The sequence below is a fragment of the Periplaneta americana genome, chromosome 6 (genome assembly GCF_040183065.1).
Source record: "Periplaneta americana isolate PAMFEO1 chromosome 6, P.americana_PAMFEO1_priV1, whole genome shotgun sequence".
In the NCBI taxonomy this organism is placed as follows: Eukaryota; Metazoa; Arthropoda; class Insecta; order Blattodea; family Blattidae; genus Periplaneta; species Periplaneta americana.
In genome coordinates this window covers 168,229,697-168,256,116 of record NC_091122.1, presented here as the reverse complement: position 1 = coordinate 168,256,116, position 26,420 = coordinate 168,229,697, and the positions used below count along the sequence as shown (strand labels likewise).

Below are 26,420 nucleotides of genomic sequence, written 5' to 3'. Positions count from 1 at the left end.
AAATGCATGTAGCCAAGGTGCATGACGATGCTTGGGTTTCAGACGAGTTCTGGGAAAATTGTGCGCATCTAGGATTTACGTTTTGCAAGAGTACTAGCTGTCTTCGATATTTACTATATTGAAAGTTGGAAATTAGGTCTTTGTATTGTCTGTGATTTGATTTACTGTATATTATGTATAGAAAGTAAATTAATTCGGTTTTGTTCAGATTAAAAATTATTTTTCCGTCAAATAGCGTGTTTGGTAATCAGTATAAGATTAGAGAATAATTAACATTAAGTAATTCAGTACTTTTTATGTGAAATTATTCAGTGTACTATCGTTGTCGATTACAATATGATAGACTAGAATCTAGATTCTCCTTCTGGATTTATTTGTTTCGCAATCTTACGTGTGATTTTTTATACATTTGTTTTTAAACAGTTAACTATAAGAATTTCTGATTACAGGACATAGGAATTTAATATGAGGAATCAATATTATTTGTAAATTATTCTTCCCTTTATGTTTCGCAGAAATATTTTATAAGGAAAAATGTTACGGGACCAAAAATACATCGAAAAACACAAACAACTATTTTATTTTCTTAATAATTTTAGGGGAATTTATTAAATAAAATTCTAAAATGTATATGTAACTTCATTTGCTCTAACACTTTACGTTTGTTTATTCTGCAGCCAATTGTTTTTTTTTTCCTGGTATTTCACTTCGAGTTTTACACTTTTACATGGGGCTGTGTAAGATTTTACACTTGTTTATTCTACACAAATTGTTTTTTATTTCTCTTGTTTTTAACTTCGAGCTTTACACTGTTACATGGGGCCGTGGTAAAAATAAAACAATTCTAATGACTTAAAATCAGTAAAATTAATGAAAATGAATGAGATAAAATGAATGAAAGCATTGCGAATGAAAAAATAATATCCACCGAAACAAAAACATCCAGTAATATTGCCACACTTTACACTGAAAACACATGTATGTGTGTGTTTATCATTCCACAAAATGTCACAATTTTCGGAATTTTAATATTCACAAGCAGACTTTGTTATTCCATCGTGTGCTGTAGGCCTACCTCAACACCTCCAGTTTTTCGGTGCTTTAGACTTATTTTGTGCTAGGATTGTCCTTCATTATAATATCAAAGTATGAAAACCGCTGACGAGTGATGTATTAATTTTGCATTCCAGATGGAATTGGCAGCCCTGCGAGACCGTAAGACGCAACTGCTGCAAGTGAATGTGGCCGTCCATCGCTTTCTCACCGACAGTGGTCATCCTGCTGCTGTACTGAAGGACGAAGTCGCTGATCTCTACCGCGTATGGGACGAGACCTTCCAGAGGTGAGCGTCAACCATATTTACGTATTTGTATTTTTACAAATCTGTCTGGAAAACTTTCGGTTCCATTATGTTATTTGAAGGGAAGCCTACATAGAATCTTCCAATTTTCGAGTCGACCTGGTTGGCGAGTTGGTATAGCGCTGGCCTTCTATGCCCAAGGTTGCGGGTTCGATCCCGGGCCAGGTCGTTGGCATTTAAGTGTGCTTAAATGCGACAGGCTCATGTCAGTAGATTTACTGGCATGTAAAAGAACTCCTGCGGGACAAAATTCCGGCACATCCGGCGACGCTGATATAACCTCTGCAGTTGCGAGCGTCGTTAAATAAAACATAATATTTAATATTTCCAATTTTCGCCCTTTACAAAGATAATAGATTAAAGGGAATATAATTGTTATATGCACGTTTATGTAGGCCTACTTTAGTCTGTAGGAAATTCCTGAATACATTTAATTAGTGCTGTTGATCGATCAGAATATTTAATCGATTAATTATTTGAATATAATCGATTAATCGAGTTTTGATCAAGTTGAAAAAATGTTTTAATATACTGTGATACACAATTATTGTTAAATTTAACTTGTATTCGGTGATAAGCATAAGTATTAAATGTTGTATATCTGTATATATTGTAACGTTATATTACAAAACAACTATTTTAATTACTTTCTAACATATTTATTATGAGGCTTATAATTTATTGTGTCAATTTCTCCTGGAATTTTTGAGACAAACATAAATAACAAAAAGTATGAAGACTCACCTAGTTAATACTGCTTCATCCATGATTTTAAACATGTGAGTGCATTCACATGCTCCGAATTAAATGCCGTTCTACGTTTAGTAACAATGTTTCCTGCATCACTAAACACGAAAAATCCTTTTTTCTGTCAAGTACTTCTCCACGATCGTTCAATTTAAATCCAAACGTTTCACCGAGTTTACCTCTCAAATTCTCATATGACATACTGGAGTTTACACTTTTCACAAACCACAGAAAACTGATTTTTTTCCTTGATCAAACTAAACGCACAACCTTCACATACAAACTCAGTACAGAAACTGCAACTGCAAAACTACAGCGGTCGAAACAGAAGACTGGCCCCCTATTGTAAAACCGAATTACCAGATTTTAAAAAGAGAAGAAGGTAGTTACGCTCTCACTTGCACACAGCGTAGACATGGCTATTTTATAAGGGATGAGGGGGACGAATCCCAGGAAAGTATGTATTTCATATGCTAGGAAGATGAGCTGACAACACGGTGGAAGTTTTCTTGGAAAACCATAAAACTCAATAAGGGTTTCGCGTTGTGTTTCAACATTCAATAGAGGTAGACTAAGTCACTGTCCTCACAGTCTCCATCTCTTTCTGAAGTGTTTGTGCAAAGATTTTCCCTACGCTACCTGGTTTACAGTTAGAAAATAACAGTAGTATTGTGCTTTTGAGTAAGTAATTTCCGAGAGAGAAGTATTGTCGGAATTTTTAGTATGAGTTTGTATTAACAAACTAACAATTCGTATCAACTACAACCGATTAATTTTAATCGACTCGATTATTCGATTAAATATGTTTGATCTATTAATCTTACAACAGGAATTGACGATTATATTAATCGATTAAATCCCACAACACTAATTTAAATGAATATCACTGCTTCCATTTCTCAGTGAAGATAGAAATACGAAATATGTACTTCCCTTTTCTAGACAGCCAATGGCGATTCTGAAGCAAATATTTTGAGTGGATCCAAACTAGCTTTCACCTCCACATACAAACTCAAAGCAAAGTAATATTCACTGTTTTATAAGAGGAAGTTAGAAAGTAGGAAAGACTGGAGAATGCAGGGTTTGCAGTGAAAGACCTGTCCTTGGACAGAACAGTTATGTATGTATGTATTCATTACAGTTCTATATGGACGTAAAATGCGGTTGAACATTTTCAATTCCGTGTAGTAGACCCTGTCATCCACTTTTCTCGACAATCCAGGACAGATGACCGCATCTCCCCTTTCTCATCGCACCTTGGGAGCCTCATCAGTAGTCCGCTCTGCGATATTGAATGTCCAGAGGACGGACATGTTTCCTATATGGCCCAGGAAAATAAGGGATATCGAAGAGAGGAAGAGTGATAAATTATTTGCACACGACGCTATCATGGCGAGGGGTGGGCAGAGATGTGTCGGAGAGGATTGTAATAATGAAAGTGAGTGTCCGGGTGACACGGCGGCGGATGTTTATAAGGGGGGGGGGCGCTCAAGAGCCTTTGCTAGTAAATGGGGACGGCTATTGGCATGGCAGTGGCCGCAGCGTATGTTCACCGGACTTCATTACTTGCGTCAATATTGACTTTCGCTGCTGACACTACCGTCGCCGACAGGTCAAATGCTCTTCTTCTCCGTGTTTGAGGATACGTAGATGTCTTGAGCGCAGTCATATAGATGGCGCTCGCTGCCATATTGCTACACTACGCCACCAGGGGTGACCAGAGTTGGGAAATTTGCAGTTATCGTGGAGTGCCGTATATTTCCGCCGATAAGATAGTTCAATCATAAAATATACCCACAAAGGAAGTCGTCTTAGGCCATGTCCCATAGGTACATTTACAGCTAAAGTGAACAAGATAGTTTACTAAATAGTCAAATGTGGCGTCAGAAGTCATGATCCAAAGCTATAGTGAGGATCACGTAAGAAAAGGCTAATTTCGCTGTCTCTTCAGTGTTGCCAACTAACACCAGATGTTAAATGTTATGTTTTATTTAATGACGCTCGCAACTGCAGAGGTTATATCAGCGTCGCCGGATGTGTCGGAATTTTGTCCCGCAGGAGTTCTTTTACATGCCAGTAAATCTACTGACATGAGCCTGTCGCATTTAAGTACCTACTCGCCAACCAGTTCGACACTGACACCAGATATCATCAAAGAGGGAGAAGTCACACTACCATGTACTGAAATAATAATAATAATAATAATAATAATAATAATAATAATAATATCTTGCTTATTCACTTATTTATTATATCTCATCTTCATGTTGGGAGGTGTTTTCTAAATGGTTAAATAATTTGTGAAAGAGTATATTTTCCTCCAGGACCTCTCGCATATTATGTTGGTAATTAGCAAAGCTCGGAACTTGGGGACTTGTGTCGTGTGCATGAGTAAGGTTACAGGTACAACGTACACAAAGCTCACGCTGCAAGTGCTCAGGGACAGTCGTATGTACTAAGAAAGTGGCCACAACTAATGACAGGAAGACGGACGAAGAAACTGTTATGTCGAACCCAATGACATTCAGAGAATTAAAGGTAAACGGTCTGTTTGAGGAAATAGAAAATACGTGTTATTTCGAATGAGTATTATAGGAGTTTGAAAATACATTTTGCTTTAAATTTAAGATACAGAATTTCGTGGAGAAATTCGGAGGAGATGGAGAGTTTATATTTTGTAAGTTGTGCCACACACAAACTAGAGGCTAGAAACGGAATTCATTGAAAGGCATTGCAGTCCCTCAAATTGGAGAAAAATCTGTTCATAGCCATGGATCAAGTCGTAGAGGGATCTGCCCTAGTAGTGACACACAAATTGAAAACTATTTTCGAGAAAAATTTAGGATATACTTATCTTTCTCAGATACGAGATCAGCTAGCAACTGCTGAAAATCGAACAGAAAACAGTAACAGTGAAAAAATTCAGTATTTTAAGTCTAGTACCGAAAAATCTTCGAATGTAGGTACTCATACACTGTAATAAAATGTACACAGCAGAACAGTAAATTTGATATATATTTCATGTTTATTTCTATTATATATATGCTATGAAATTACGTGTAAATTTGATATATTTTTCATGTTTATTTTTATTATATATATGCTATTAAATTACGTGTTTCAACCTACCATAATATTATCAACATGTTGTCGGAGCCAGAAACCAATTTTGTAGCAGAACTGACAGTACTTCCGTGCTGGAAGCGGGAGTTTGTTGACATTGAAGTCCGGTCGCTTAGTCACGTGCAAAGACACAAGTCCCCAAGTTCCGAGCTTTGGTAATTAGTACATTAGTATGATCTAATATTAAAATGTATTTTGTTCGATCACGTGAAATGATTAGGACGAATTCCGAAAACAGAATACCACTTTGAAATAAATTGTACCACATAAGCACGCCATCGGTCCGTATCCTGAGCGAGATTAATCCAGTCTCTGTCATCGTATCTCACCTCTCTCAAATCCATTTTAATATTATCCTCCCATCTACGTCTCGGCCTCCCCAAAGGTCTTTTTCCCCTCAGGTCTTCCAACTAACACTCTATATGCATTTCTGGATTCACCCATACGTGCTACATGCCTTGCCCATCTCAAACGTCTGGATTCAATGTTCCTAATTATGTTAGGTGAACATACAATGCCTGCAGTTCTGTGTTGTGTACTTTTTCCATTCTCCCGTAACGTCTTCTCTCTTAGCCCGAAATATTTTCCTAATCACCTTATTCTCGAACACCTTTAACCTCTGTTCCTCTCCCTAAGTGAAAGTCAAGTTTCACAACCATACAGAACAACCGGTAATATAACTGTTTTATCAGTTCTAACTTTCAGACTTTAAATGTGACATTTTCAAAAAAAAAAGTATGCCACTAAATTGCGTTTTTAAAGCTATATATTGTGTTATTTGTATATTTGTAAACCGTATAGTCACTTTATAACAGCATGCTGAAATTCGTCAGAACCAACTGTTGGGCCTTGTATTAGGGTTTAAGCTAGAAAATAAATCATTGTTGCAAAATGAACAAATGAAAAATTATATTTGTGCAAATTGCGTAAAGCTTGTGCGATATTATAAATAATGGTACAGAAATATAAAATTGATGAGGCATGTAGGAACAAAAATTATGTAATTTGTTTCTTGGAGTTTTATTACTTTCATTTCATCTTCCCACACTCTAGACATACTTATCATTAGACGTAGGTATGTTTAGATTCAATTACTGCTGAATTTTCATCACATTAAAATAGGCCTACGTTATTTTATGGGCACTCTAAACATTGAAATTCTGTACTAGTAGGCCCTTCAAGATTTATTGTTAGGAGAGTGCTAACTCTTTTTACTGAAATACGGTTTCGAATTCCAGATTTTACAAGATTCATGCAACTAAATCGTCGCTCACAATTTACAGTATGCGATGGAATTATATAAATCAATTAGAAAAAATTGTTCACTTAACTTATATGAATTGCACCAGCTCTTTGAAATCAATTCCTGAACATCTATTGCTCAATACCTTTTCGAACATTGCCCATGCCCTTAACACTTCCTTTAAATTCAGATTCTCCAGAACTGATTAGTTCATACACATCTCTGATTTCATTTTCTCCATTACCATCTTCGTTTCTGAAGTCCAATGTGGTTGTCGCATTTTTACATTGAAGGTTTGTTGCATTTTTAGGAAGTCCAGTAGAAAAACGCTATAAATGCGATTGTGGCTTAAACTCTGCCATGTACAGGGACATCATTTTATTTTTACTAACATTTTTAATATTAACTTGCCTATACCTCTGGATCAACGCCGTTTGCTACCCCCTTCCACGACTGGAGTTCGATGATACTGGCGTAATATACAAACAAATCACTTTACTAGTTATAGGAGGGAAGAAAAGTAGTTCATACATTTACGTAAACTAGGAAATATTGCTCTTTAGAGTTTGATCAGTTTCATCAGGTTTTTGTTTAATCAAAATACAGTACAGTATTAACAATGAGTGTTTTTACTCACGAACTGAGCTATCCATTCGGACGTATTCATTATGCAGTGTATATTATACTGTCTACAACACATTAGCGTACAGTATAGAGAATGAAGTTAAATTGAAAAATAATCATAATATGAATATTTAAACACATTTTTTAAAATGGTGGCCGTTCATTTCGATATAGGCTTCAGTTCTAATGTGCATATTATCGCACTATAGACTATTGTACCTAATCCCAATTACCAGTTTCGTTCTTCGTACTAGTAACTCATGTTGAAATAATTCTGTACCTACTCTATAAAAGAGTACCTTACGTACTGTAAATTCAATCTTCACTTCTGCCCGATCCGAAAAGATAAAATTACTCAGACATACTATCTACTGTCCGTCCAAGTGGTTATGTCGTAGGATCGTAGAAAAGGAGGAAATCACGTTGACAGTTAATTACTTAACGAGGCCCTTTTATTTAAGTTATTTTAAACAATTGTATGGGTATAATGTTACGTAGGCGTCCAATTCCTAACAGAAATTAATGTTCCATTAGCATTTACAGAGAGGCGAATAGAAGCAGGTGGGGGAAACCGGGATGCGACGTAGGCAAATGGAAAATGATGCAATATTGAAAGCTCTTTCGTCACTGTAAAACGCGAACATATTTTTGGAACGTACTGTTTACTATGACCGTAAGGCTACTATGACTATATGCGATCTTGGATCTGTGTGGAGGACGGTTGAACTTCATTAGTAGAAGGGGTGGGAGTGAAGTACATTAAAAAACTCAGGTACAATAAAAATTAAAGTAAAAATAAAATGATGCCCCTGTATATGTCTGTGTGCTGAATTTGAGGGGAGGTTTCGGCATGAGCTCAGGAACAGTTCTCTGGTGATGACAAGGTGAAAAAATAAAAATAAGTACTCCATTTTGAATCTTGCGTACACCACTTTTAACACTTGAATGTAATTAATTGTTGAACTAGTGGACTTACTCGTGTTAAATATGAAATATAAGGAAGACAAAACAAAAACTTAACAAACACAAAAATACACAAAACACAACACAAACACAAGAACACAAGAAATACATCACACTAACATATGAAAATAAAAGCACACATAAGATCGCATCTTCATTCAGAAAACAGAAATACAACATAACATACAGAACAGAAAACACACTACAAAGGCATCTCAACACACAAAAAACACAAACAAATAAATACGACCACACAGGCGTATACAAACTCAAATGTAATAGTTGCGACAAGTTCTACATAGGACAGACAGGCAGATCATTCCAAACACGCTACAAAGAACACATTAAAGCTATAACCAAAGGACACAATACATCTACATACGCCGATCACATAACCAATACTAACCATACATACAATAACATAAATACGGACATGGAAATCCTACACACACAACCCAAGAACCAAAAACTCAACACACTGGAACAATATGAAATATACAAACACACTAAAACACACCCCGATCAAATCCTCAACACACAGATCAATTTCAGTACAAACACACTATTTGACACCACACTTCAACACCTTCCAACAATAAAACACACCCTCCTAACAGGCAGAGAAGTTCGAGATGACGCCGCGATGTAGTAGGCTCTGATGATGGTGCGTGAAGCACTGAAACAGCTGTAAGCCGGACAAATATTTCATATTTAACACGAGTAAGTCCACTAGTTCATCAATTAAAAATAAGTATCTTATACCGCGTTGGAGGAAGCTCAGTGTAGGCAGTACTAAATCTCATGAAGTTAAACTCATTTCGGAGAAAATTAATATACTTCAATAAAAGTTGTGCGGACGTTATGTCACGTGGCCATTGTTAGGTTCATTTCTTGTGAGCGCCTAATTCGCACCCTCGAGGTCCATAGTGAAGAGCACAAATGAAGGTCTTTATTGGCAGCCTGGCTTGTGATTGCTGGCAGTGGAAGTGTTTTTATTACTGCGGATCTCAATATCTTCCTCGATCCAGGGGAGCGAAGTGGTTTATTTAGCTTGGGGTCGGTAAATCTACCCTGGGAGAGAGTTTTCAGCTGCCCCAATGACTTAATTACACCGTGTGTGATTAGAATGGTCCAAGTATTGTCGCATCACGCCTCGGAAATGCTAGGTACCTGTTTGCTCGGCCCCCTGTGTGCGCGTTCGACATGGGTCTCACTGCTAATTGCTTTCCCGACTTGGAGATCGGAAGAACAAATTTTACGTCTGAGAGCAAATACTTAAAATATCACACAGCGTTAAGCATTTTCATTAATTTTGTAAACATTACGAAATCACTTATTGCGTTCTTTACTTTCCTTCCGTGGTCCCAGATTTCATTAACAAAATGTTAGACAAACAGAATTGAATGTTACATTGAGCGCACTTCTCTTAATAATAATAATAATAATAATAATAATAATAATAATAATAATACTTACTTACTTACTGGCTTTTAAGGAACCTGGAGGTTAATTTCCGCCCTCACATAAGCCAGTCATTGGTCCCTATCCTGAGCAAGATTAATCCAATCTCTATCATATCTCACCTCCCTCAAATAATAATAATAATAATAATAATAATAATAATAATAATAATAATAATAATAATAATACTTACTTACTGGCTTTTAAGGAACCTGGAGGTTAATTTCCGCCCTCACATAAGCCAGTCATTGGTCCCTATCCTGAGCAAGATTAATCCAATCTCTATCATATCTCACCTCCCTGAAATAATAATTTATTTATTTTATTTTATTTATTTATTTAGAATATTAATGTGCGAAACAACAGCACAAGGCCAATTACAGTTTAGCACAGGTGCAAAACGAAACAAAACAACAAATGATGAGAATGAATGATAATAATAATAATAATAATAATAATAATAATAATAATAATAATAATATATGAGCCGTTCAGATCAAAAGTGGTGTAAGTCAAAAATGGGTATTGAAGGTTAAAGTAAACATTCTGTAAAATACAGCGCAAAGTAGCAATTAATATTCAGTTTATTTAAACTATTAGTAGTCAGTGGATACCAAGAAGGCCATATTAATTGCTACTTTGCGCTGTATTTTGTAGAAATTTTACTTTAAAACTCATTACCCAATTTTGACTTACACCACTTTTGCTGTGAACGGCTCATATCTGATTAAGGTTCTGGCTGACATATACGTCTATTATCAGGCAGTACATCTCACTTGATGATGTGTGTCAGAGGAAGAACAATTGTTTGTATGCATTTGAAGTCTGATTAGTGCAATATGTAGCTAATCGGCGATGTATGTCTGATTAGTGCAATATGTAGCTAATCGGCGATGTATGCTATGGAGAGAGAAAGTAACTGGCCACCCTACCCCATTTATCTCATGGTCTAGTTGCCTCATAAATGGTGTCATGTTGTAATCACTTGTGAGGTTCAGATCTGTCTTCGGACAGTTTATTAAACAATAATAATAATAATAATAATAATAATACTTACAAATGGCTTTCAGACAACCCGGAGGTTCATTGCCGCCCTCACATAAGTCCGCCATCGGTCCGATTCCTGAATAAGATTCAGTCCCTAGCATCATATCCGCTTCCCTCAAATCCATTTTAATATTATCAATAATAATAATACATCAGCTTCTTGTCTACGCAGATGACGTGAATATGTTAGGAGAAAATACACAAACGATTAGGGAAAACACGGAAATTTTACTTGAAGCAAGTAAAGCGATCGGTTTGGAAGTAAATCCCGAAAAGACAAAGTATATGATTATGTCACGTGACCAGAATATTTTACGAAATGGAAATATAAAAATTGGAGATTTATGCTTCGAAGAGGTGGAAAAATTCAAATATCTTTGAGCAACAGTAACAAATATAAATGACACTCGGGAGGAAATTAAACGCAGAATAAATATGGGAAGTGCGTGTTATTATTCGGTTGAGAAGCTCTTATCATCCAATCTGCTGTCCAAAAATCTGAAAGTTACAATTTATAAAACAGTTATATTACCGGTTGTTCTGTACGGTTGTGAAACTTGGACTCTCACTCTGAGTGAGGAACATAGGTTAAGGGTGTTTGAGAATAAGGTGCTTAGGAAAATATTTGGGGCTAAGCGGGATGAAGTTACAGGAGAATGGAGAAAGTTACACAGCACAGAACTGCACGCATTGTATTCTTCACCTGACATAATTAGGAACTTAAAATCCAGACGTTTGAGATGGGCAGGGCATGTAGCACGTATGGGCGAATCCAGAAATGCATATAGAGTGTTAGTTGGGAGACCGGAGGGAAAAAGACCTTTAGGGAGGCCGAGACGTAGATGGGAGGATAATATTAAAATGGATTTGGGGGAGGTGGGGTATGATGATAGAGACTGGATTAATCTTGCGCAGGATAGGGACCGCTGGCGGGCTTATGTGAGGGCGGCAACGAACCTTCGGGTTCCTTAAAAGCCATTTGTAAGTAAGTAAATGATAATAATAATATATCTAATTGAGGTTCTGGGTGATATGTACGTCTATTATCAGGCAGTTCATCACACTTAATGATATGTGTCAGAGGAAGAACAATTGTTGTATGCATCTGAAGTCTGACTAGTGGAATATGTAGCTAATCGGCGATGTATGCAATGGAGAGGGAAAGGAACTGTCCACCCTACCCCATTTATCTCATGGCCTGGTTTGTCTCATAATTGGTGTCATGTTGTAATCACTTGTGAGGTTCAGATCTGTCTTCGGACAGTTGATTAAACAATAATAATAATAATAATAATAATAATAATAATAATAATAATAATAATAATACTTACAAATGGCTTCTCGACAACCCGGAGGTTCATTGCCGCCCTCACATAAGTCCGCCATCGGTCCCTTTCCTGAATAAGATTCAGTCTCTAGCATCATATCCGCTTCCCTCAAATCCATTTTAATATTATCAATAATAATAATAATAATAATAATAATAATAATAATAATGTACCTCTGATTGAGGTTCTGTCTGATATGTACATCTATTATCAGGCAGTACATCTCACTTGACGATATGTGTCGAGGAAGAACAATTCTTTGTATACATCTGAAGTCTGACTAGTGCAATATGTAGCTAGTCGGCGATGTATGCAATGGAGGGGGAAAGTAACTGGCCACCCTACCCCATTTATCTTCTGGTTTAGTTGCCTCATAAGTGATGCCTTGTATCAGATGTAGTATCGTCTCTTCTGCTAACGAAGACATATCATCAGCAAATCTTATGCACTTTATTCTTTCTACTATCACTCCTCCCATGTTCTGAAAACAGTTCTTTTCAGAGTTTAAAACATTTATAAATAAACTTAACAAAATAATAAAGGGATCTTAAATTTCAACGTTCGGATACGTACCTTGCGACTTGGGTATTATTGAAGGTAATGTAGGCTAATTGGCTCCCGTATAACAGCATGCGCTGTTTGTTTCAATTGCAGCGTATCTCTGCAGTTGGGCAACCTGCAGAGAGTGTCTCAGGCTTGGCAGCAGTTTGAGAGCCATCTCTTGGAGCTCCAGGACGCACTAAGATCTGATCAGAACACCTTGAGGATGCTGGACTCCGCGTTGCAAGGTGGTGCCGTGTCTCCCGATGTCGCCACGTCAGTCAGAGACGTCGCCAAGGTGCTTTCAGAGAAGCAAGACAGCGACAGTGATGACATCCTCCTCTACAAGGTAAGACATGTGCTGCCGATTTTTACCTAAAAGCTCGCTTGTTCGCATCCTCGTAATAAATAAGGAATGAGCTGACCTTTACTCCTCTCTGGAGCCAGTGTGGTGTCTAATCTAATGTTTAATGCTCTTCAACAAGATTTTCTGCAATTATATTTCGAGACTCCAAAATTCTCCTCTTGTGATGCAGATTTATTACAAAATTTTTCTAGCGCTAATGAATTACACTTACTTGCTGTGTGAATACTTGGGGACAGGTTTTCCCATCCAATTTGCATCTAAATTATTAATTCATTCATTCATAGTTTTTTGAGGGCAGGTCTTTCACTGCAAACCTAGCATTCTCCAATATTTTGTATTTTCCAGTTTTGTCTTAGTCTCCGTATCTGATCCATGTATCTTAATGTCTTCTATCAAATGTAATATTTTAAAATTCCTTTGTGCGAGATCGTGCGTATTTGCTTGGTTTCCACACAAAACCAATCCGCGGAAAGTTTAAATTCCACATTCAGTATTCCCAACCTAACACACATAACAATTTCCCTCTTCTTACCGCTTAAGTGACATATTGATTTTACTGCTTTAGGCTTTTAACATATTATTTTTAGACACGTTCAATATAGTAATAATTATAAATTGGAAACTTACCACTGCAATTTCACCTAAATTGCACTGTTAATTATTGTTTTTAAATATTTGCAAAAATTAAGTAAACTGTACAACTCCACTAAAGTTACTGCATTCGTGATGCAAGTAACATTAAGAAAGCTGTGAAAAAATCAACGAACTTACCGATGTTATTACTGCAATATGTTATATAAATAATATTGGTAAAATATTAAAATGAAAAGTAAATGGTTACATAACCTTACCGTTTGTTTTAAGTTCGCATTTATAGACTGGGGGAAAAAAAGACAGACGTATATCACGGCCTGCTGGAGTATAGTAAACACAGAAAACATTTAAAGCAACAATGTTGAAGATAGATATTTTTGTTTTGCAAATTTTCCGTCATTGAACAGAAAGGAAGATGGAGATTTCATTGCAACTAATTAGAAATTCCTCTTTCAGGTATGTAATAAACAGTCTTAGCACGAAATAATGTACAATACACGAGCGGTATGTTTTCCTCGAACATGAAAACTTCAACATACCGCTCTTGTAACGCATATTACTATTGTAGAACGAAAAATTACATTTGTTCGGAATAAATTTCTGCACATACAGGGTGTTAAAAAAAGTATCCAATATTTTAGGAGGTGATTGTATGCATTAAAACAAGAAAAAAATGTCGAATAAACATGGGTTCTACAACACATACTTTCTGAGATCTGAACACTTGTCCATTTATGGCAATGCATTTTTCTGCCCTAGAATACAGCAGACTACCAGGTAATCATACCGTAGCTGACACCCCTGGCATGAAATACTGATACGTCGTAAGGATACTGAAAAGAAAAGTTTGGTTGCGGAATGAGCAGGGTTCAGCAGAGATGGTGTTGTGAATTTTCGTAATCAGCAGGCTTCGAGACTTTGGACCCGATACAATAAGTTTACTGTGCATGCACTATAGGTTGTTGGCTCTCTGCAGGTAGATGGAGATGTGTTGAGGTAAAAACGTTGCTGTTTAGAATAGAGTACGGTAGAATGGGGAAACACACAATATGTACATTCTGAAAGTAAATATACATTACACAATGCTAATGTCGAAAGAATGTGAAAAGCATTTAATCTCCTGTCTTTTATAAGCATTTGTCTTTAATTATACACAGTGTTAATGGTGGAAATAAGCATGTAGCAATTTTATTTTTTTCATTTATCCTATTGGTTGTCTTTAGGAAGTGCAGTTACAGTACCGAATTGCAATGTACCTACTACAAGATACATTCTCAGTGTCTCAAACGTAAATCTTTTTCGGTTATCTGCCAAAGTTTGTACTGTAGAAAGCTGCGCTCTACGTCGCATGACGTGATAGGAGCAAAACGAAAAAACCGAACATCATTGCAGTCTCTAAGAGACAGTCCTTTATTCTCGGGTGACTCTATGTCCATTAATTTGCTGTTTGTGTTACACAATGTTTCATATCCGTTATTATTACATAAAATTGATTTCCACTTCCATTTTACACGTTCAGTAACCGGTGTACTTGATGTTTCATTAATTCTCTGCATCATTTTCTAAATTAATTTGAGGGCTTCCGGCATCTCTTGCTCTGACTTCTCTAACCGTGTAATACTTTCAGACACGGTTTGTATGAAAACCAAATTATTCATCAGAACCTTTAAATCCAGAACGTTTTCCTTTGCGTATTTGTTGTCATTCATTCTACAGTACCCCCATCCACTGTACGCTTCACAACTATACTCAGTACGCCGTTATGCGGATTTCCCACTGAACTGTTCTATTGGGTCCGAAGTCTCGAAGCCTGGTAATCAGTATGTGTGGGCTGATGAAAATTCCCATGCAGTTGAAGAAACAAGGCATCAGCACCGATTCTCAATGAACTTATGAGCAGGGGTTATTGGTGATAGATTAATAGGGCCATACGTGCTACCACAGAGATTAACTGGGGCCCGTTATCAGGATTTTCTAATTAACGTATTGCCTACCTTGCTGGAGCATGTGCCATGTCAGCAAAGACTACAGATGTGGTTCATGCATGAAGGCGCACCAGCATATTTTTTCGGCAGTGAGCGTGAACACCTGACTCTGACATTTCAGGACCGCTGGATTAATTGGGGTGGCCCCACACCTTGGCCTGCTCGTTCCTCAAATCTAAATCCCTTAGACTTTTGGTTATCAAGAACAACCAGGTCAGTTTCAAAAGTGCGTGATTTCTTACGCCGAAGAGCAGATAAATATATTGCCATGAATGGACGTCACATTGAGCACCTCCTATGAACAAGTGTTCAGATCTCAGAAAGTATGTGTTGTAGGACCCATGTTTATTAGACATTTCTTTCTTGTTTTGATGCACACTAGCACCTCCTAAAATACTGAACGTCACATTGAGCACCTCCTATGAACAAGTGTTCAGATCTCAGAAAGTATGTGTTGTAGGACCCATGTTTATTAGACATTTCTTTCTTGTTTTGATGCATACTAGCACCTCCTAAAATATTGGATACTTTTTTTAACATCCTGTATATGGGTAAAAAGACAGAGGCTAGAAAATAACTTTGTAATGTTGTATATTTCGTTATATTCGTGTTCGTTATAACGACATTTTGCTGTACTACTACTACTACTACTACTACTACTACTACTACTACTACTACTGCTACTACTACTACTACTGTCCTGCGCCGTGGCGTCGTGGTCTAAGGCATCCTGCCTACGACTCGCGTTACGGAATGCGCGCTGGTTCGAGTCCTCATGGGGGAAGAAATTTTCTCATGAAATTTCGGCCAGTGCATGGGACCGGTGCTCACCCAGCATCGTGATGCACTTGGGGAGCTACGATAGGTAGCGAAATCCAGTGCGAATACCAGCTATAAACGGCTGAGGGGATCATCGTGCTAACCACACGATACTTACATTCTGGTTGGATGATCGTACACCTCTGCTTCGGCATGTGGGCGTGAGGCCAGCAGCCGGCTGGTCGGTCTAGGCCCTTCACGGGCTATATAGCACCATAGATTATTATTATTATTATTATTATTATTATTATTATCAGTAGTAGTAGTAGTAGTAGTAGTAGTAGTAGTAGTAGTAGTAGTATTACTAGCCGTACCCGTGCGCTCCGCTGCACCCGTTAGAAATAAATATAAAGTAATTACATAATTAAAATAGGACATTTGATCCAGGGAACATTCGTATTTGATAGAAGGATAAATCGTTTATTATGTTACTTAATTTAAATTGTATTTAAAAAATTAAAATGCGATCATTTTGATGTAGAGACCACTCATTTGGTCATAAAAATTATTTTAGGAAATACAGGAAACGAACGCCTATCAACTTTTCTGTGCATAAGAAGCTATTTTAATCTTACCTGTCCTCGATTCACTCAGATGTTACTATAATACCATTATGGCATTATGTCCATCTAGAGTAACTACACTTTCAAATGGTGAATTAATAATTAATTATACAAATCGGTTAATTTAGCTTCCGATATTACTTCATACAAACACAGAAACATTCTCTGTGGGGTATGTTTCATAGCTTTCGATTGTTCTTGTCCAAGGCCCCTAATAGACGAAGTCATTTGTTTTTTATTTCATTACACCGCCTTAGATGGCGTTGTTATTGTAATTTTGATTTATCTCATTAAATATCAGTTCTATAAAAGTTTTGCATGGAATAAAACTTATGGGAAATTATTTTTAAAGAAACTTTTGTTATGTAATATTTTTCATGAAAATGAATAATAAGGGAGATATTGCGATTTATTTAATTCAAACCCCCTTATAACCCCCCTTTTAAATAAAATATTTTGAATGCCATATAGCCTAAATTATAAGTTACGACGAACTTAATTTATATTCCAATTTTCATATAAATCGGTTCAGCCATTATCACGTGAAAAGGTAACAAACATACAGACAGACAGACAAACAAAAATTTCAAAAAAGCTATTTTCGGTTTCAGGGCGGTTAATTATATATGTTAGGACCAATTATTTTTGGAAAATCTAAAATTACCAGAAAAATTTCGGCTACAGATTTATTATTAGTATAGATTATTATTATTACTACTACTACTACTACTACTACTACTACTACTACTACTACTACTACTAATAGTACTAGTATTATACTAGGCTATTGCTACTACTTCATGAATGTGAAAGATAAGTTATAGTTTTTGAGCTGTTCCTTGCTCAGTTATAAAGCTTAAGTAGGCCTACGACTTAGAGACCTCAGTTCTACTAGGGACGGGATGTGTTAAGCCGTATTGTTGTGTTAATGATGACAGTGACACCATTAGTTTCGGTTATACTTGACCCAGGTGGATCCAGGATTAATAGATTGTTGAACTCCGTCCAGTTTCTGCCGCAACGAACGCGGATCACACGAAAACGACAAACAGGCGCTCCACAATGCGGGCGAATTGGTGATTTTGGGACAAATTGGACTCAGCATCTCATGAAGAAGAGCCGAAGCCATTGTGCTGCTATCATCAATAGAGGAGAGTCTTTGTGCGTCCGTCACCACGGTCTTGTCAGATTGAAATATGGCTTTGACAAGATAAAAGCCTCTTGAGAGGAAATAATTGAGAATCACGGAGCGGGAGTCGTGAGGCGGATTCGTGCGTTGTTTACGACGCATCTGTTCTCCCAGATGAGCACCATCATCAGCATTTTTATCTCTGTGGTCATTCACACTTTTGTTCCACATATGAAGATGTGTGGGAATTGACTCCCCTGTAACGCTGGCCAGGACCCCTCATGATTCTTCCTTCCATCGTGATACTGAAATAGTTGGGCAGTTCGCTGACCTCCGCTTCATTTATGGTTAGGTAATAATGTGACTCACGGCGCATTCTATTTGGGTTTAAAAATAAATTTGTGACCTCAAATGATCTACAGAAAATAGTAATTAGAATAATAGTAGGTGCCAAATCTAAGGAATCTTGTAGGACTATTAAAAAAAACTATAAATAATGCCATGGCTTGTCAGTATATTTTTTCAACAGTAATCTCACTAGAGGTTTTGATTTATCTAGAGAAAATCAGAACTCCAGTGGCATTTAATTGACTATTACACTATTAGTAGAAAGTATATAATAATTAGAATAAATAAAGTACTCTAATACAAAAAAATATTAATTGACTTACTGAAATTCTATTTCACTAATGTTAGCTTCACCAAATGTTAGCTTCGCCATCTATGCTGTGAAAAATGACGATCCCAGAGTATGTTTTATAGTACCGTAAAGAATTTGCAGTTTGAAATGTAGGCAAACGAAACAAATGGTAGTGAGGTGATAAAAACAGGAGAAAGTATATAAAGATTAGAAGAAATAAAGTACTCTATTACAATAAAATAGATATTAAGGTCGTGTATCTAAGCTACATTTTCAGCTGAAGTGAAGTAGATTGTTGACTAAATAGCCGGATGTGACGTCAGAAGTTATGATCCAAAGCTACATAGTACATAGCAATCAAGTCCGTAGTAGCTAGTAAACGAAAATTCTTGCTCGATTGTTGACTTGTTCACTAAACAAACATGGATGCCTCATCAGAAATTGAGGTTATGAAATTTGAAAATGCTTTGGAAGTGAAATAAGGTAAATATAATGTAGAATAACACGTTAACTTTGAACACTGGCATTGTTAGTACCTTCTGTACAATGTTTTAAACATTGTTGTAATATATTAAGCCCTCATCTTTTCCACATAACTCGTAATGAAACTGCATTAGGACACTGCCTTCTTAATTCAGTGCTGCACCGTGATGTCATGGTTTTTAGAAAAATAGTCTGTGAAGAAGGCCATGTTTCAAGCATACATGTCCGAAGCTCCCTAGTGTGTAGTATACAAGTCACCTAGTTGCTAGTCACTAGTGTGTAGTATGGACTTGAGCTTTCAGACAATGCCTAATTGACTTACTAAAATTCTATTTCACTAATGTTACCTTCACCAAAATGTTTGAACTGAGCCGCCATTTTCAGTCGACTGTCTATGCGGGAAACGAATGACGTTCGCAAAGCATGTTTTATTGTACTGTAAAGAATTTGCAGTTTGAAATCTTGGCAAACAAAGAAACAAATGCTAGGTTAGTGATAAAAAGAAAAAATGCTAGGGAAGCGATAAAATTAAACAAATGCTAGGGAAGCGATAAAATTCTGCGATAAGCAGCCATGATTGATTGAAAGATGTCCTTTCGTACCGTTTTATTGGTCAAAAGTAGTATGATGTAGTAAAAGTGTAATAGTCATTAACAAACTTCCTCGTATGCAATCGTGAAAACTTTGTAACTAATTCAACATTTCATAGCATAAATACTCGTCAAAAACGACTTTCATATTCCATCGGCAAGTCTATCGTGTTATCAAACAGGAGTGCGTTATATGGCAGTAAACATTTTTAATACCCTCCCTATGGATATAAAAAATCAAACTCAAAACATAAGATTATTTAGGGGCAAATTAAAGAAGTACCTTACCCAGCTAGTTGGCTCATGGGTATCGTATGGGACTCGAATTCGGGAGGTCCGTGGTTCGATTCCCGGACCGACTAACCTGACTACGGTTTTTTCGTGATTTTCCACAGTTATTTAGGCAAATTCCGGGTTGGAATATTCATTGCCTCCCATGTAGAAAAAGAATTTAGATTTTAATATCACATCATTCATCTTTCTCATCTCATTCAATAGCCATATTCAGGTCAAGACGCATGTCTTCATCCGCTTACTGGAGGGGGCGTCCTCTCCTCAACCGTTCTTCAGTTCCCAGCCTTCCGTAATATCTCTGCCAGGATTCATTGCTTAAGAGCACTTCCAAGGGCGCTTCAACACCTTGGAAGGGCCGTTGGAATGGATCCTGTGCTGCTTGGTCATCTTAGCGGTGTGAACTTAGAGCGGGGGAGGGTAGGAGGCCGTAATGATGCCTCTGACATTGGATGGTGTTGCAGCCGGAATGTTCTTCGAAGAACCTGTACCACCTGGAGATGTTGCTATGGTCCATACAATCAAACGCCATATACCTCAATTATTTCCCTGTGGATTTGACTCGAATTTTTCGTTTTTCGCAAAAAACCGGACTACACCTTGCTGCCCTTCACAAGTGAACGATAATAGAAAACGCGCCATTTTTACTCAGTAGTTACAGCTCGTTCCACCAGGGTGACATCCGATCGAATCATTGAGCGTATTCCGAATCTCACCGGTGAGCAATCCGATGGCATCACGGTGTTCCGAATTCCACCGATGACGTCATTGACGCTCCACCGGTGTCGCACTGGTGCCATCAACTTGCAGAGGTGGTGGCAGTCTCCATCAGCCGCCATCAGTGAATCTGATTGGTTCTTGTATAGGGCGGGAATTAGCAGACGAATAACATCGTGCACTGTTGTGTCATGGCGGTGTGTTCTGTTTTAGTTCTGCTGTATTGTTTGTAATGAGCACAACATAAAAACAATATGTTAATGGCTTATGAGCGAACATGTCAACGGACCAGTTATTACTACCGGTTCAAGAAATAAATTGTTTATGCTATCTTTTCTTTGAACGAGATGGGAGTACGAAAATTTCGCAAAATTTTGCTAGCGTAGCACAGAAAACAACTTGTACAGTCGCCATGACAGCATCGATCCTTCCAGAAGTTTTGTTCCTTATTTCGCTGCAAAGTGACGTCATTGATGCCACCGGACCGGTGAGATTCGGAATACGCTGATTGCTATTTGTAGCGTAAGATTCAAACTAACTATCTGCCAACTTTGAACGTCCTAACCAAAGTAATATTCCTTAAAATAATTGTTGTATGTTACTTTCCCATCTACCCTGATATATTATTTATTGTAAAATATATGTCTATTGATAAAAAAATATTATCTTGAATTAAATGTGTATAAATTACTCATGGGAACAATAATGAAATATATCCGGTCTCCTAGATCGATCTTTCTGTAAGTGTGGTTTTAATGTGCCTTTCGGGTTAAGGGTTAATAAAGGCTGATTTTCATATCCAAATTGCCCCAACCCACCCTAATTTTTTTTCTATAGATTGAGTAGCTTTTGCTTGTGTCCGAAGTGGTAGTAGTAGAGTTGTAGAGACGGCAAGGCACTCGAATTTTGTGGGATATGACCTAGCACGGCTCCACCGAACTCTTATATGATGCGAGGGAGGCCCATGTGATGCCATATTCATAGCATCGCCTCACGCTGGAATGCAAGAGATGACTTGAATATTTGACGTGTGTGAGGGCCCGCTTTATTAGGCTCATAGATATGTAAGAAGGATGGTGAAGGTCTTGATTTATTGGTCTGCACCACTCTCATCTTCCTTCCCTACTTGATAGAAAGAGCATTTCGAAAGGACTTAGATAAGAGTAGCTAGGTTTTTACAGATTTGGAAGCAATTTGTACGCAAATTTGCTTTCGGTTACGATAGAACCATGTAAATCGTGTTTTTAGACAGCAGTACTAAAATAGCGACAAACATAGAACGTTTAAGTGGGCACCTATTCGGGGTTTGATGATAGCGAGCTGAGATATTGGATTCGTCATGAGTTACCTGACATTAACCTTACAGTTGGGAGAAACCTCGGTAAGCCCCAGTTAGATGATAGCCTAAGCCCAACTGGGATTCGAACCGATACTCGAACCGTTACCTCTAAACTACGTATGTATGTGATTTAAATAAGTTGTCCTTGCAGATAATATGGTATTATACTTGACTCGAACGATTACGCTGTTCGCTTTGTCCTTATTAATTTACAAACAGAACTATTGTTCTCCAGCGGTTCTGAGTCATCCTGCAATGATACAAAGAAGTGCTATCCATTTATATGTCTTTTTTAAACCACAGTCTAGTTACTAGTATATACAGTCACGAAGCTCAGTACGTAAAGTCTGTGTGATTTATCTTGTCTCACTGTGAAAAGAGAGAGAAAGGAGATATGTCTTACTTCGTCTCTATTGTTATGGCGATGGGGTAGTGGAGAGATGCCGTCCATCCATCCAGTGACGGAAGGAACCAATTGATACATTCTGTAGCGCAAAATAAAATTACAAAATATCTCTCTTCGTGCTGTGTAGTTCCGTCACTGAGCTTGTCTTTCAAGAAATTGAGTTCCGGTAGCCTGCACAATAACAAGGTTTTGAAAGGAATCCTGAAAATTTACAACCCTCCTATAATCTCCACCCTCATTTGAAGGGACTTGGTTTTATTGCTACTGAGACAAGATAAACCTTACCAGGTGTAGTAAATATGCATCCATACCTAGATAGTTGCTAACCACTAGGATCGCTAATATCGCCTCGTTACAGACAATGCGAAATAGTATCGGCACAGTCTATTGTTCCTAGCATCCTCACAACTCAAGCTTCGGGACTGTATATACTAGACTGTGTTTAAATTGTAAAATCTATTCAGATAATGATTATAGCTATAATGGAATAATGGTAAAACAATTAAATTAACAAAAAGAAAGTCCAAGTACTTACGGAAATTCTGTCCCCGTAATTTTTCCTATCTTACAGATTTTATATCTGGTCAAACACGAACTGAATCTCTCTAGTAGAGAACCGTGTAGAGTCTGTGCTTTGCTGTTGAAGCCAGCGCGTTAAGACGTGTCCACACCTCCTCAGTTTAACATATTTTTTGCCCAACCGTAGGCTACTATAATACACTCATTACATGTAACATAACTGTATCTTAATGACATACATTAAAGAATTGATATTAATTATGTTATTGCAACTATCGATTTTCAACTAACATACGCGCAACATCCCGCAAGCCTTGAAAGCACCGATCCAAAATGATAGACGCGAGTTTTGAAAGTTACATTTGATTGAATCACTCAAACATTAACCCAACTTGAAACATTCCACTGGGAGCCATTTCCCACATAAATTTCACAAATTACACAATCAACAACATGCATTTAAAATAAAATAAATTCTGGTCATGTTAATTTTAATATTCTAATAAATTGACTTCATTTCTTCTGCTTTAATGTGTTGCTTTGAGGTTAAAATTTTCATACTGAACCCTGCAGAAAATCAGTAAATACGGTGTACACACCTGCCATCTGTTGCACTGCTCGGGAACACGCTGAAAGGACACTCAACTCGTGCCATCTGTTACTAGTCGAGAACAAACTGAAAATACACCCATGTTGACCATTTTATTATCACTAAAGTAACAAGGTATGATATTTGTAAAAACTCGTAAATATTTTATTATAGTCGAACAAAAACAGCCGTTGCATAATATACTATTAGTAGACTTGAAATGTATTTCCACATCGTGATAAACTATTAGAGAAGTTCGTAATATGAACGTATGAAAGAAAAAGTGAGCTATACCTTTTGAATCTTAGTTGAAACTGTTCATTTATATTCAATTTCGGAGAAAGTAATTTCAATTTCGGAAATACTAATATAAAGTTCGGAAGATGTAAAGTTAATTTCTGAAAAAGGACATACAATTTCGGAAAAGATAAATTCAATTTCAGAAAGCTTTGAAATTTATAAAATTACTTTTATTTTATTTTATTGTGTATAATATTGTATTAAATTAGAGGTAGTTGCACTAAATTAACATACATTATGATGGTCTTGTTGTGTTGCCATGGGAACGAATATTGTCAATAAACATTACTCATTGAATGGCTGTGTAGCTACAATATTTCTGTGCTCTTGAGAGACTACGGAGAATCAATTTTATTTTGACATGTAGGCCTATGTAATAAAAATACATATTAATGGTGTCATTGTATAGCTGAAAAAAAAAATGAGAAAAATTTTCATCTCCTAAATTGACTTCATTCTTTTCTGAGTTTGGTACCGTTTCCGATATTGAATTTGCATTTTTCGAAATTAAGATTAGATTTTCTGAAATTGAGGCTGAAACCGTAGAGTAAGTAGTACTGAGTGTCAAAAAGTGTGAATAGCAAGATACCATAAAGACAGAATTAATTGTGAAATAGTCCACACCTGTGGAGTAACGGTTAGAGCCTCTAGCCGCGAAACCAGGTGGACCGGGTTCGATTCCCGGTCGGGACAAGTTACCTGGTTGAGGTTTTTTCCGGGGTTTTCCCTCAACCCAATATGAGCAAATGCTGGGTAACTTTCGGTGTTGGACCCCTGACTCATTTCACCGGCATTATCACCTTCATCTCATTCAGACGCTAAATAACCTGAGATGTTGATAAAGCGTCGTAAAATAACCTACTAAAAATTGTGAAATATGAATTTTATTCAGAACATAGCATTATAAATTGACACTATAAAGATACCAGTTGGAATAATGACAGTAAATTATTTCAGTTTCTTTGAAACAGTAGGCCTATAGAAAAATTAATCTTAAAGTCGATTTTTTTAATGTTGGCACTCTTTAATGCTTCACATTTCCGCGTACAGTATAGTCTTGTTCATCCGAAAGCGCCATATCTCTGCACGCCAATATCCATCCTGACGTAGTCGGCCCGCAGTCCAATCCTTTTCATGTGAATGATTTATAAAGTGATATTGATGCAGTACTGCGGCATCCCAAATGCAGATCTCCAGAAATCCACACAACATCGCTACGAAAGAAATGTATGAGCTTCGTAGGTACCGCTTTTGATATGAGTAACGGTTAGCTATAAATATGTAATGTAATGTGATAGGCACTTTCTTGTTTAATTACACTATGAGAGATATTAATTTCAGTTTTACATTTCTTTAAAATGTATCTTCTTTCCGTACAAGTGTTGTGTGTCGTAAGGGTTGATGATACTGAACATTTGAAATTCCGTGTTTTCTCCTTGAAACTTACAATTTTTTGTGTACTGAATAACCGTACATATAAAATCTAAATTTGAGTATTAGGTTAAAAAAACGAGGTTCAAATATAGCAATTAGTCCTCAATACAAAAACTGATATAACTCAGTCAGTTTCTTAGATTTTTGAGAAGTTCTTTAACATTATATTCACAAGAAGATTTACTATAAAATGGCTTCACTTGTTTTTTAATGTGCTTTACAGAAGCATTATAACAAATTTTAGAATATCATGGATTTCAGTTTTTGTGTTCACTTCTTTCCATATTATTAACTATTTTCATATTCAACTTAAACATCAAAATTATAATGAAGCCAAATCTTTTTAAATTGTCTGTTTAAGATCTGTAAAAAATTTGAGCTTCCTATTATTGGTAGTTTCTGAGTTATACCAATTTATGGCGAGTACGGTGACAAAAAAAAACAGTTTACGGAAAAACAGATCTAAAGAGTCATTTTGCTATAAACTTTCACTTGAACAATCACGCAATGACTGTTGTGGGATTACTATATTTACTACGTTTATTTTTACATTTTCTGCCTCATTCTTTGAGCAGTTCCTCACAGTTTTCATATTATTTACAAGTCTAGCCTCCAATTTGCTAATGCTGTCCATGCTTTGTAACTAACTATAAAACACAAAACTACACTAACTGCAACCTATATAATACACACTATTTACATACTAAGTGTTTCAGACACTACAGTAACTATTTCTGTCAAGATATTGTAATAACCACATTTCTATACTTTAGGTCAAAACAATTTTTAAGCATGTCTGAGAAAAACAACTGAAGGAATAATACTATCTCCTGCTATTTAGTGAATAAAACGAAAAACTATTGGCGATAGGGCTGCCACACTATTGAAGAATGAAATTATATAAAATAAACAACTGAACTTAGATTGAGAATATTGTAAATTTGAAGCAAATGAGATTGGAAAATGAAGTGGGTTAACTGAGTTTTAAAAATGGCATAATTAAATGTCATAGCAATGAGTTAGAACCAACGAGTTAGATACTATAGAGAGGCTAAAGACTTCTGATAAGCGCTCCCTGCGGAGGCCAACAGTACTATGGATCGTTCCCTACAAAACATGGCGGTCTATAGTACCACCAGCCTCCGCAAGGAGTGCTTATCAAAGGTACACTGCCTCTTTGAATAATAAGGTGTCTCATAGTTTCCAATGAATACTTCAT

The 26,420-nt window shown here is 36.8% G+C and overlaps 1 protein-coding gene across 5 annotated transcripts in view; it reads left to right on the top strand.

Annotated features, from left to right (window-relative positions):
• klar (klarsicht) overlaps window positions 1-26,420 on the top strand; it is a 1,308,544-nt gene that overhangs the window by 1,231,053 nt on the left and 51,071 nt on the right. For all 5 annotated transcript variants that reach the window (XM_069829505.1, XM_069829504.1, XM_069829503.1 and 2 more), the window contains exons 19-20: window positions 1,191-1,342; window positions 12,551-12,785. In XM_069829505.1, the coding sequence (XP_069685606.1) occupies window positions 1,191-1,342; window positions 12,551-12,785 (387 nt within the window). The remainder of the gene's footprint in view (window positions 1-1,190; window positions 1,343-12,550; window positions 12,786-26,420) is intronic.